The following is an 11408-nucleotide window of genomic DNA, read 5'->3' as shown; positions in this document are numbered from 1 at the left end:
TTGTCCCGAAATCATGTACAAGGGTGAAGCGAAACTCCCAGGGTCTCTGTGGAATGAGTTTGAAACCTTTGCAGTATATGTTCCAAATAAATGTCCCTTGGAAACACCTGAAGCAAATGCGGCTACTTTGTTTTTGACTGTAAATTAGCCGTAGTTGGTTAGCTAGCAAGTAAGGCATAAGAACGTTGCCAGCAAGTATGGCAATGGTACATTTAGAACAAACGACTGGGTCGCATCCATAGATACAGAAACTGAACGACTGCGTCACGTCTCTAGCAACCGAACCTATAGAATGAACAACCAGCCGGCTTGGTTAGCAACCCTAGATTTGTGTCGGGACTATACATTGTGGAAGGATGAAATAGTATGAATAAATTCGTAAAAATAAAGTTTTTAACGAAAATATGTCAATTATTTGAATATGTTGGTAACCCGTGGTATAAAAGTGCTAATGCCCTCGAAGCCGATGTTGGAGGGTATATTGGCATGGTTTGGCAAATATTGGCCAAAATATCCTCCAAATACTGGCTTCGAGGGCATAATTAAGCAATAAGGCACGAGGATGTGTGATATATGGCCAAAATACATACCGCGGCTAAGGGCTGTTATAACGCAGGACGCAACGTGGAGTGCCTGGATACAGCCCTTAGCCGTGGTATATTGGCCATACTTTATACCACAAACCTCATAGGTGCCTTATTGCTAGTATACGCTGGTTATCAACGTAATTATAGCAGTAAAAATAAATATTTTGTCATACCCATGGAATAGCTCTGATGTACCACGGCTGTCAGCCAATCAGCATTCAGTGCTTGAAACACCCAGTTTATAATCATTTAAATAGGTCTATGCAACTTCAAATACAAGTTCAAAACGAACATAGGCCATTAGATGTTCGATAGAAAGTGTGTATAGAATAAATATTGTCTATTTAGCCATGGATATCTCTTGATTAGTGTCTGGAAGAAACATGAGGATACAGTACTGCCCCACTGTTCCAAAACTGGTTGAATCAACGTTGTTTCCACGTCATTTCGACCCCAAAAATCTATGTGATGACGTTGAATTAACGTGTAAAACTAACTGGATTTGAGAAAAGTCATCAATGCAATGACATTTCGTATTTTTTTCAATAAACTTTTAACCTAAATCCAATGACATTGTGAAATGTTTTGCTGATTTCACCTTGAATTCAACAACGCAAACAAATGTAAATCAAATATAGAGGTCGAACTGATGTCTGTGCCCAGCAGGGCGCTTTTTAATTTACCCAGTTATCATATCAATTAAAATAATTGGATTGCATAATTTTATTTTCCAAGTAGACTTTATTGAAAAAATACACAAAAGTTAACAGTGCACGATGACAATAAATGAAGAAAAAAAGTTAGTTACAATCCAAAATGGTGAGCATCACAAGCGTACCTGGGCACAGGGTACTTCAAATAACAGTTACGCGGTGGGTCGGCAAAACGAGGAGCAGCGTTGGGTCTGGAGTATTTCAAGATGGATTCGATGGAGAAAGGACTGCTAAAGTTCACCTCATTATTGTTCTGCATTTGAGGCCTGGCGAGGGTTGGTTTTGGTGAGAAGACCGCGGCAGAGCGCTCTGATATCTGTTCTGCCTCCATTCGCACTTTGGTGGACAACTCGGGGAACAAGTCCAGTATGCCCTTGAAGTGGCGTCTTGCCATCTTCGCTGTTATTTGACTCTCGTCGAATTTCCAGAAGTTCTTTTTTGAGTGTGGCATATATGGACTGACTGGAACCTGAAATAGATAAACACGATCAACAAATGAATGTCTGTTGATCTCAGGGTGGTTGAATGAAAGATACAATAAGTACGGTCTTTTTTTTTATTTTATTTTTTATTTCACCTTTATTTAACCAGGTAGGCTAGTTGAGAACAAGTTCTCATTTGCAACTGCGACCTGGCCAAGATAAAGCATAGCAGTGTGAGCATACAACAAAGAGTTACACATGGAGTAAACAATTAACAAGTCAATAACACAGTAGAAAACGAAGGGGGGGTCTATATACAATGTGTGCAAAAGGCATGAGGAGGTAGGCAAATAATTACAATTTTGCAGATTAACACTGGAGTGATAAAAGATCAGATGGTCATGTACAGGTAGAGATATTGGTGTGCAGAAGAGCAGAAAAGTAAATAAATAGAAACAGTACGGGGATGAGGTAGGTGAAAAGGGTGGGCTATTTACCAATAGACTATGTACAGCTGCAGCGATCGGTTAGCTGCTCAGATAGCTGATGTTTGAAGTTGGTGAGGGAGATAAAAGTCTCCAACTTCAGCGATTTTTGCAATTCGTTCCAGTCACAGGCAGCAGAGTACTGGAACGAAAGGCGGCCAAATGAGGTGTTGGCTTTAGGGATGATCAGTGAGATACACCTGCTGGAGCGCGTGCTACGGATGGGTGTTGCCATCTGATACAGTTGATATAATTATTGTGGACATACCTTGACAAAACAATCGTTGGATGATAAGCAGACCCTGATGTTGTTCTCGATGCCTTTTCTGTCTCCTGAGAGGAAAGCTCCCAACTTGTCCATCAACTACAAATGATAACACTCCATATTAGCACTCGTCATTAATTAAGGACCAGTAATTCCTTTTCAGAACACAATTGAAATTACACCCTGGGTGATCAAATATATTGGTTTTACCTGAGTAAATGTGAGCATCTTGTCTGGAGAGTCCTGAATGACATAAGCAATCAGTCCCAGATAGGTTGTGCTCTTCTTCTTGCCATAACGTTGGTTCTTACTTCGCTGAACAACGTTGGACGGAGCCTGTGGAGGTAGGAGAGTTCCCATGATGTTCTCTGTTACGTTCTGCATCTTTTTCGTTGTAGAGTTCTTCTCATACCAAGTGTCACACAGAGCACTAATATCAGGACCTTGCTCAGTGTAACTGTTAACCTGGGCTGACCTCTGGATATATGTCCTGCTAGAACAATAGGACAAAAAATCTACATTAACTAGGCCTATAGGACCTTTTCATACTGAGAGAAGGTGTTAAACAGCGGGGCGGGGAGCTGAGGGGGGACATGTACAGTTTGTCCTTCTCTTTAGGATTTTCTTATTTTTATTTTACCATGGTACGACTATAATTTTCGTTATTATTAAGTAATCAGTTATATGACAAGCGTGCAGCCTGTTTACTCAAAATGTTGATATTGTCCAGTACTAGTTCATGCGTTTTGTATCCTTTATTGTTCCCCATTATACGTCGGTAATCATTTGAATCAGATTTTTACTTTGGCTGACCTTTTTTAAACGTATTGACATTTGTCAATGAAACTCATGAATGCAATTATTTTGTCTGTGTAGTTGTAGCTAACTGGTGGTGAAGGCATATGACTATTTCCTTTGATAACAGATTCTTTGAAAGTGGCCCATGTAGCAGTACCTTAATACATCTTCCACTAAGACTTTAACCTTCTTTGACATATAACTATACTCTACCAGCCCTGGCTATGTGTCTATTGTGTATTGATTCTGTAACATTCCTGTGTGATTTTATTGGGCTTTTAAAATACATAACCAAGCAATTTATTGGTCAGTCACACTCAGAAAACTATCTAAATAAATCAAATCTATAAAATCCATTCTTCTTAGAGTAATATGTACACTCCAACATCCACAGTCACAGCACTCACCACCATGTCCCCCTTCTAACCTTGAAGACAATGTGATGGGGAAAGAGAAAGACTACTATTAGTCAGACATTGAACACTGAGGCCTTTAATCATAGGACATATTAAATATATGCATGGGTGTTTAATATATATTTGACATATACAATAGTAGTAGGCCTAAGTAATGATATTATGTTTAAATATACAGTATATTTAGCTACATATGTTTAGTAACATGATGTAAATGTAAACCCAGGATAGCCCTCTCCTTTGCTGAACAGCTCTGATTCACAAACTGTCTCACTATATAGACTCCACTGTCCTGTAGTTCTCAGTGTTAAGTGATTCTGAGTGTTAACATTGGGAGAGGAATGTACGACCACATTGCCAAGTTGGGCTCCATAAATCACCCTGTTTTATAAATCCAACTGAGATGCCGGGGAGTAGGTGTGTCCAAACGTTTGACTGGTAATGTACCAGTCAAAAGATTGGACACACCTACTCATTTTTACATTGTAGAATAATAGTGAATATATCAAACTATGAAATAACACATGGAATCATGTAGTAACCAAAAAGTGTTCAACAAATCAAATCGATTTTATATTTGAGATTCTCAACCAGCTTCATGAGGTAGTCACCTGGAATGGGTTCCAACAGGTGTTTTTTGTTAAAAGTTCATTTGTGGAATTAATTTATTTCCTTATTAATGCGTTTGAGCCAATCATTTGTGTTGTGACAAGATAGGGGTAGTATACAGAAGATAGACATATTTGGTGAAAGACCAAGTCCATATTATTGCAAGAACAGTTCAAATAAGTAAAGAGAAACGACAGTCACTACTTTAAGACATGAAGTTCAGTCAATGCGGAAAATGTCAAGAACCTTGAACGTTTCTTCAAGTGCAGTCGCAAAAACTATCAAGCTCTATGATGAAACTGGCTCTCATGAGGACCACCACAGGAAAGGAAGACCCAGAGTTACCTCTGCTGCAGAGGACAAGTTCATTAGTCACCAGCCTCAGAAATTGCAGGCCAAATAAATGCGGAAATCTGTCCTTTGGTCTGATGAGTCCAAATTCACAATTTTTGGTTCCAAGTGCCGTGTCTTTGTGAGACGCAGAGTAGGAGAACAGATGACCTCTGCATGTATGGTTCCCACCATGAAGCATGGAGGAGGAGGTGTGATGGTGTGGGGGTGCTTCGCTTGTGACACTATCAATGATATATTCAGAATTCAAGGCACACTTAACCAGCACGACTACCACAGCATTCTGCAGTGATACGCCATCCCATCTGGTTTGCGCTTAGTGGGACTATGCATTCCAGGTGACTACCTCATGAAGCTGGTTGAGAGAACACTTATTTGGTTACTGCATGATTCCATATGTGTTATTTCATAGTTTTGATGTCTTCACTATTCTACAATGTAGAAAATAGTAAAAACAAAGAAAACCTTGAATGAGTAGGTGTGTCCAAACCTTTGACTGGTACTGTATGTTGATGTTAGGAAAGGTAGGACACTGTAGGACAGGTAGGACACTGTCATTGTTGTTTTTAAATAGGAATTTGTTCTTAACTGACTTGCCTAGATGAAATAAAGGTTACATTTAAGAAAAATAAATCAATATTATCAGGTAGAACAGAAAACCAGCAGGCTCCTGACCTCGTGGGAGAAGAGTTGAGTACCCCTGGTTTAGACCCCTGTCCCTAAAGACAAACAAACTGTGAACAAAAATTTAAATAATCTGTGGATGGGTCAGGGCTAGGTCAAAACTGTGATTTGCAAACGTTCCAATGTTATGGCCCTGTGATAAACGATTTGCTGCATGTGAATGGTAAAGGTAGCCTCATCAGTAAGCCTTTTGCCCCTGGACAATGGAACTGCTAGACCTAAATGGGGGAGACTATTTGGACTATAGATAGGGCCTTCAGGCTCCAGTTTTGTAGAAAGTAGTAGTCTAGCCACATTAGATAATCCCTTCGATAAATATTTAGTAGACTGGTAAGTACGTTTACAATTTATTCCGTATAGGATTACAAAACATAAATACATATTAAATTAACTTCAAATGTATATTATTTTCAAACGATTTAGACTACTGGCTATATGTAGAAGGAAGGTTTTAAAAAACAGCGTCGTTTATCTCATGTAAGGCTTATCTATTACAGTCTTATACAGTTATTTGAGTACAATGAAAGAAAATAAATAGTCTATTTGAGCCAACAATATTGAAAGCCTACTCGATGATTACAAAACAACGTGGACTGCACTGACTGTTTTATCAAATGACATGTGAATTATAAGACGTGCTTTCGAAGATGTCCTGAACTTCAGGGATAGATCTTGCATTGATTATTTCGACCATTATTGTTTTAAAATAATCATATAATGAATCAATGAAACACAAATAGCATTGTTTTCATTAAAAACCAAGTTAAGTCTGAGGGACATTTCCTCAGGGCCCCGCCCCGCTGTTTACCACCTTATCCTGGTATGAAAAGGTCCTATAGGCCTGGTTAACCTGGAATGCACACCTGTACGTGTAGTAGTAACCTGTGCCTACATATGCTTATGATGATCACCATTTTACATGGAGAAAAAAACGTTTTTCACTTCACATTGTGCACTTTTAATTCGTTTTTGCCTCATTAAAGTTTATAACAACTTTTTATAGCTACTTTTACGCATTCATATGCTCCCATCCCTGATTAAATTGGTAACATTTTTGTATACATTGTTAATCTATAACCTAGACAATGTCAATGTATGCGTTTATAAATGTCTGTTGATACATTTGGAACCTCTCATTTAAAGAAAACATCTAAGAATAACTTGGACATTTGTAGCCAGCTGGTGTTTTTTATACAGGTTGATGCTATATTTCGTAGACATAGAAATCAGATTCGTTCTTTGTTCAAATCTAATTCGCAATAAAAGTAGGATGGTCCTAATCTAACTGCCAATGCAGTTTCAATACAGCGTGCTACTTTAGGTTAACCCTGCAGTGATGTCCAGTCTGTAAATAATTTACATTGTTTTTTTATTCATTTTTTCACGACTATGAAGATTGTGTTTTTGGAAAGCTCTAGGTAATATTAAATGGGCTAGGCCTACATGGGCTTGGACCGTCTTGAACTCATCACATTAGTAGGCTATAATAGGGCTTCAGAGAAATATCCATTGTCATCTCCAAGTCCTGTGCATTTTACATTTTTTAAATATTTATTTAACTAAGCAAGTATATATATATATTTTTTAAACTAAGCAAGCCAGTTAAGAACTAATTCTTATTTACAATGAAGGCCTACCCCAGCCAAACCCTAGCTATGCTGGGCCAATTGTGCGCCACCCTATGGGACTCCTAATCACGCCGGTTGTGATACAGCCTGGAATCTAACCAGGGTCTGTAGTGACGCCTCTAGCACTGAGATGCAGTGCCTTAGACCGATGCGCCACTCGGGAGCCCATCTGGTGGCCCACAGCATAGAGTTTGTGTAGCCCAGTCCAGCCGGCGATTCGAATTCCCGCTATAACGACTTCATGCTTTTCCCATTTGTCCCGAAATCATGTACAAGGGTGAAGCGAAACTCCCAGGGTCTCTGTGGAATGAGTTTGAAACCTTTGCAGTATATGTTCCAAATTAATGTCCCTTGGAAACAGCTGAAGCAAATGCGGCTACTTTGTTTTTGACTGTAAATTAGCCGTAGTTGGTTAGCTAGCAAGTAAGGCATAAGAACGTTGCCAGCAAGTATGGCAATGGTACATTTAGAACAAACGACTGGGTCGCATCCATAGATACAGAAACTGAACGACTGCGTCACGTCTCTAGCAACCGAACCTATAGAATGAACAACCAGCCGGCTTGGTTAGCAACCCTAGATTTGTGTCGGGACTATACATTGTGGAAGGATGAAATAGTATGAATAAATTAATAAAAATAAAGTTTTTAACGAAAATATGTCAATTATTTGAATATGTTGGTAACCCGTGGTATAAAAGTGCTAATGCCCTCGAAGCCGATGTTGGAGGGTATATTGGCACGGTTTGGCAAATATTGGCCAAAATATCCTCCAAACACTGGCTTCGAGGGCATAATTAAGCAATAAGGCACGAGGATGTGTGATATATGGCCAAAATACATACCACGGCTAAGGGCTGTTATAACGCAGGACGCAACGTGGAGTGCCTGGATACAGCCCTTAGCCGTGGTATATTGGCCATACTTTATACCACAAACCTCATAGGTGCCTTATTGCTAGTATACGCTGGTTATCAACGTAATTATAGCAGTAAAAATAAATATTTTGTCATACCCATGGTATAGGTCTGATGTACCACGGCTGTCAGCCAATCAGCATTCAGTGCTTGAAACACCCAGTTTATAATCATTTAAATAGGTCTATGCAACTTCAAATACAAGTTCAAAACGAACATAGGCCATTAGATGTTCGATAGAAAGTGTGTATAGAATAAATATTGTCTATTTAGCCATGGATATCTCTTGATTAGTGTCTGGAAGAAACATGAGGATACAGTACTGCCCCACTGTTCCAAAACTGGTTGAATCAACGTTGTTTCCACGTCATTTCGACCCCAAAAATCTATGTGATGACGTTGAATTAACGTGTAAAAAAACTGGATTTGAGAAAAGTCATCAATGCAATGACATTTCGTATTTTTTTCAATAAACTTTTAACCTAAATCCAATGACATTGTGAAATGTTTTGCTGATTTCACATTGAATTCAACAACGCAAACAAATGTAAATCAAATATAGAGGTCGAACTGATGTCTGTGCCCAGCAGGGCGCTTTTTAATTTACCCAGTTATCATATCAATTAAAATAATTGGATTGCATAATTTTATTTTCCAAGTAGACTTTATTGAAAAAATACACAAAAGTTAACAGTGCACGATGACAATAAATGAAGAAAAAAAGTTAGTTACAATCCAAAATGGTGAGCATCACAAGCGTACCTGGGCACAGGGTACTTCAAATAACAGTTACGCGGTGGGTCGGCAAAACGAGGAGCAGCGTTGGGTCTGGAGTATTTCAAGATGGATTCGATGGAGAAAGGACTGCTAAAGTTCACCTCATTATTGTTCTGCATTTGAGGCCTGGCGAGGGTTGGTTTTGGTGAGAAGACCGCGGCAGAGCGCTCTGATATCTGTTCTGCCTCCATTCGCACTTTGGTGGACAACTCGGGGAACAAGTCCAGTATGCCCTTGAAGTGGCGTCTTGCCATCTTCGCTGTTATTTGACTCTCGTCGAATTTCCAGAAGTTCTTTTTTGAGTGTGGCATATATGGACTGACTGGAACCTGAAATAGATAAACACGATCAACAAATGAATGTCTGTTGATCTCAGGGTGGTTGAATGAAAGATACAATAAGTACGATCTGATACAGTTGATATAATTATTGTGGACATACCTTGACAAAACAATCGTTGGATGATAAGCAGACCCTGATGTTGTTCTCGATGCCTTTTCTGTCTCCTGAGAGGAAAGCTCCCAACTTGTCCATCAACTACAAATGATAACACTCCATATTAGCACTCGTCATTAATTAAGGACCAGTAATTCCTTTTCAGAACACAATTGAAATTACACCCTGGGTGATCAAATATATTGGTTTTACCTGAGTAAATGTGAGCATCTTGTCTGGAGAGTCCTGAATGACATAAGCAATCAGTCCCAGATAGGTTGTGCTCTTCTTCTTGCCATAACGTTGGTTCTTACTTCGCTGAACAACGTTGGACGGAGCCTGTGGAGGTAGGAGAGTTCCCATGATGTTCTCTGTTACGTTCTGCATCTTTTTCGTTGTAGAGTTCTTCTCATACCAAGTGTCACACAGAGCACTAATATCAGGACCTTGCTCAGTGTAACTGTTAACCTGGGCTGACCTCTGGATATATGTCCTGCTAGAACAATAGGACAAAAAATCTACATTAACTAGGCCTATAGGACCTTTTCATACTGAGAGAAGGTGTTAAACAGCGGGGCGGGGAGCTGAGGGGGGACATGTACAGTTTGTCCTTCTCTTTAGGATTTTCTTATTTTTATTTTACCATGGTACGACTATAATTTTCGTTATTATTAAGTAATCAGTTATATGACAAACGTGCAGCCTGTTTACTCAAAATGTTGATATTGTCCAGTACTAGTTCATGCGTTTTGTATCCTTTATTGTTCCCCATTATACGTCGGTAATCATTTGAATCAGATTTTTACTTTGGCTGACCTTTTTTAAACGTATTGACATTTGTCAATGAAACTCATGAATGCAATTATTTTGTCTGTGTAGTTGTAGCTAACTGGTGGTGAAGGCATATGACTATTTCCTTTGATAACAGATTCTTTGAAAGTGGCCCATGTAGCAGTACCTTAATACATCTTCCACTAAGACTTTAACCTTCTTTGACATATAACTATACTCTACCAGCCCTGGCTATGTGTCTATTGTGTATTGATTCTGTAACATTCCTGTGTGATTTTATTGGGCTTTTAAAATACATAACCAAGCAATTTATTGGTCAGTCACACTCAGAAAACTATCTAAATAAATCAAATCTATAAAATCCATTCTTCTTAGAGTAATATGTACACTCCAACATCCACAGTCACAGCACTCACCACCATGTCCCCCTTCTAACCTTGAAGACAATGTGATGGGGAAAGAGAAAGACTACTATTAGCCAGACATTGAACACTGAGGCCTTTAATATTAGGACATATTAAATATATGCATGGGTGTTTAATATATATTTGACATATACAATAGTAGTATGCCGGGGCGGCAGGGTAGCCTAGTGGTTAGAGCACTGGACTAGTAACCAGAAGGTTGTGAGTTCAAACCCCCGAGCTGACATGGTACAAATCTGTCGTTCTGCCCCTGAACAGGCAGTTAACCCACTGTTCCCAGGCCGTCATTGAAAATAAGAATGTGTTCTTAACTGACTTGCCTGGTTAAATAAAGGTAAAAAAAAAATAAAAAAAGGCCTAAGTAATGATATTATGTTTAAATATACAGTATATTTAGCTACATATGTTTAGTAACATGATGTAAATGTAAACGCAGGATAGCCCTCTCCTTTGCTGAACAACTCTGATTCACAAACTGTCTCACTATATAGACTCCACTGTCCTGTAGTTCTCAGTGTTAAGTGATTCTGAGTGTTAACATTGGTTAGAGGAATGTACAACCACATTGCCAAGTTGGGCTCCATAAATCACCCTGTTTTATAAATCCAACTGAGATGCAGGGAGTAGGTGTGTCCAAACGTTTGACTGGTAATGTACCAGTCAAACGATTGGACACACCTACTCATTTTTACATTGTAGAATAATAGTGAATATATCAAACTATGAAATAACACATGGAATCATGTAGTAACCAAAAAGTGTTCAACAAATCAAATCGATTTTATATTTGAGATTCTCAACCAGCTTCATGAGGTAGTCACCTGGAATGGGTTTCAAATAACAGGTGTGTTTTGTTAAAAGTTAATTTGTGGAATTAATTGATTTCCTTATTAATGCGTTTGAGCCAATAATTTGTGTTGTGACAACATAGGGGTAGTATACAGAAGATAGCCATATTTGGTGAAAGACCAAGTCCATATTAATGCAAGAGCAGTTCAAATAAGTAAAGAGAAACGACAGTCACTACTTTAAGACATGAAGTTCAGTCAATGCGGAAAATGTCAAGAACCTTGAACGTTTCTTCAAGTGCAGTCGCAAAAACTAT

The 11408-nt window shown here is 38.8% G+C and overlaps 2 protein-coding genes across 2 annotated transcripts; both read right to left on the bottom strand.

The window, feature by feature from the left end:
* Window positions 1-1391: 1391 nt before the first annotated feature.
* On the bottom strand, window positions 1392-2856 carry LOC116353480 (forkhead box protein H1). Its single transcript, XM_031789261.1, has 3 exons — window positions 2683-2856; window positions 2476-2571; window positions 1392-1769 (listed from the first exon to the last, which is right to left on the bottom strand). Exons 1-3 carry the CDS (start codon window positions 2854-2856, stop codon window positions 1392-1394), a joined length of 648 nt encoding a protein of 215 aa, XP_031645121.1.
* A 5746-nt stretch (window positions 2857-8602) lies between these two features.
* LOC116353479 (forkhead box protein H1-like) lies at window positions 8603-9473 on the bottom strand. Its single transcript, XM_031789260.1, has 3 exons — window positions 9300-9473; window positions 9093-9188; window positions 8603-8980 (listed from the first exon to the last, which is right to left on the bottom strand). Exons 1-3 carry the CDS (start codon window positions 9471-9473, stop codon window positions 8603-8605), a joined length of 648 nt encoding a protein of 215 aa, XP_031645120.1.
* Window positions 9474-11408: the final 1935 nt, after the last annotated feature.

The sequence above is a fragment of the Oncorhynchus kisutch genome, linkage group LG14 (assembly GCF_002021735.2).
Source record: "Oncorhynchus kisutch isolate 150728-3 linkage group LG14, Okis_V2, whole genome shotgun sequence".
Classification (NCBI taxonomy): Eukaryota; Metazoa; Chordata; class Actinopteri; order Salmoniformes; family Salmonidae; genus Oncorhynchus; species Oncorhynchus kisutch.
Note: the sequence above shows the minus strand (reverse complement) of the source record. Positions and strands in the feature narration are given on the sequence as shown.

Bases quoted from the DNA above. Each gene is read 5' to 3' on its own strand.
- LOC116353480 (XM_031789261.1), bottom strand. From the start codon at position 2,856: ATGCAGAACGTAACAGAGAACATCATGGGAACTCTCCTACCTCCACAG. The intron at 2,572-2,682 runs GTAAAACCAATA...TATCATTTGTAG, and splicing joins AGATGCTCACATTTACTCAG to TTGATGGACAAGTTGGGAGC. The intron at 1,770-2,475 runs GTATGTCCACAA...TATCTATTTCAG, and splicing joins CCAACGATTGTTTTGTCAAG to GTTCCAGTCAGTCCATATAT.
- LOC116353479 (XM_031789260.1), bottom strand. From the start codon at position 9,473: ATGCAGAACGTAACAGAGAACATCATGGGAACTCTCCTACCTCCACAG. The intron at 9,189-9,299 runs GTAAAACCAATA...TATCATTTGTAG, and splicing joins AGATGCTCACATTTACTCAG to TTGATGGACAAGTTGGGAGC. The intron at 8,981-9,092 runs GTATGTCCACAA...TATCTATTTCAG, and splicing joins CCAACGATTGTTTTGTCAAG to GTTCCAGTCAGTCCATATAT.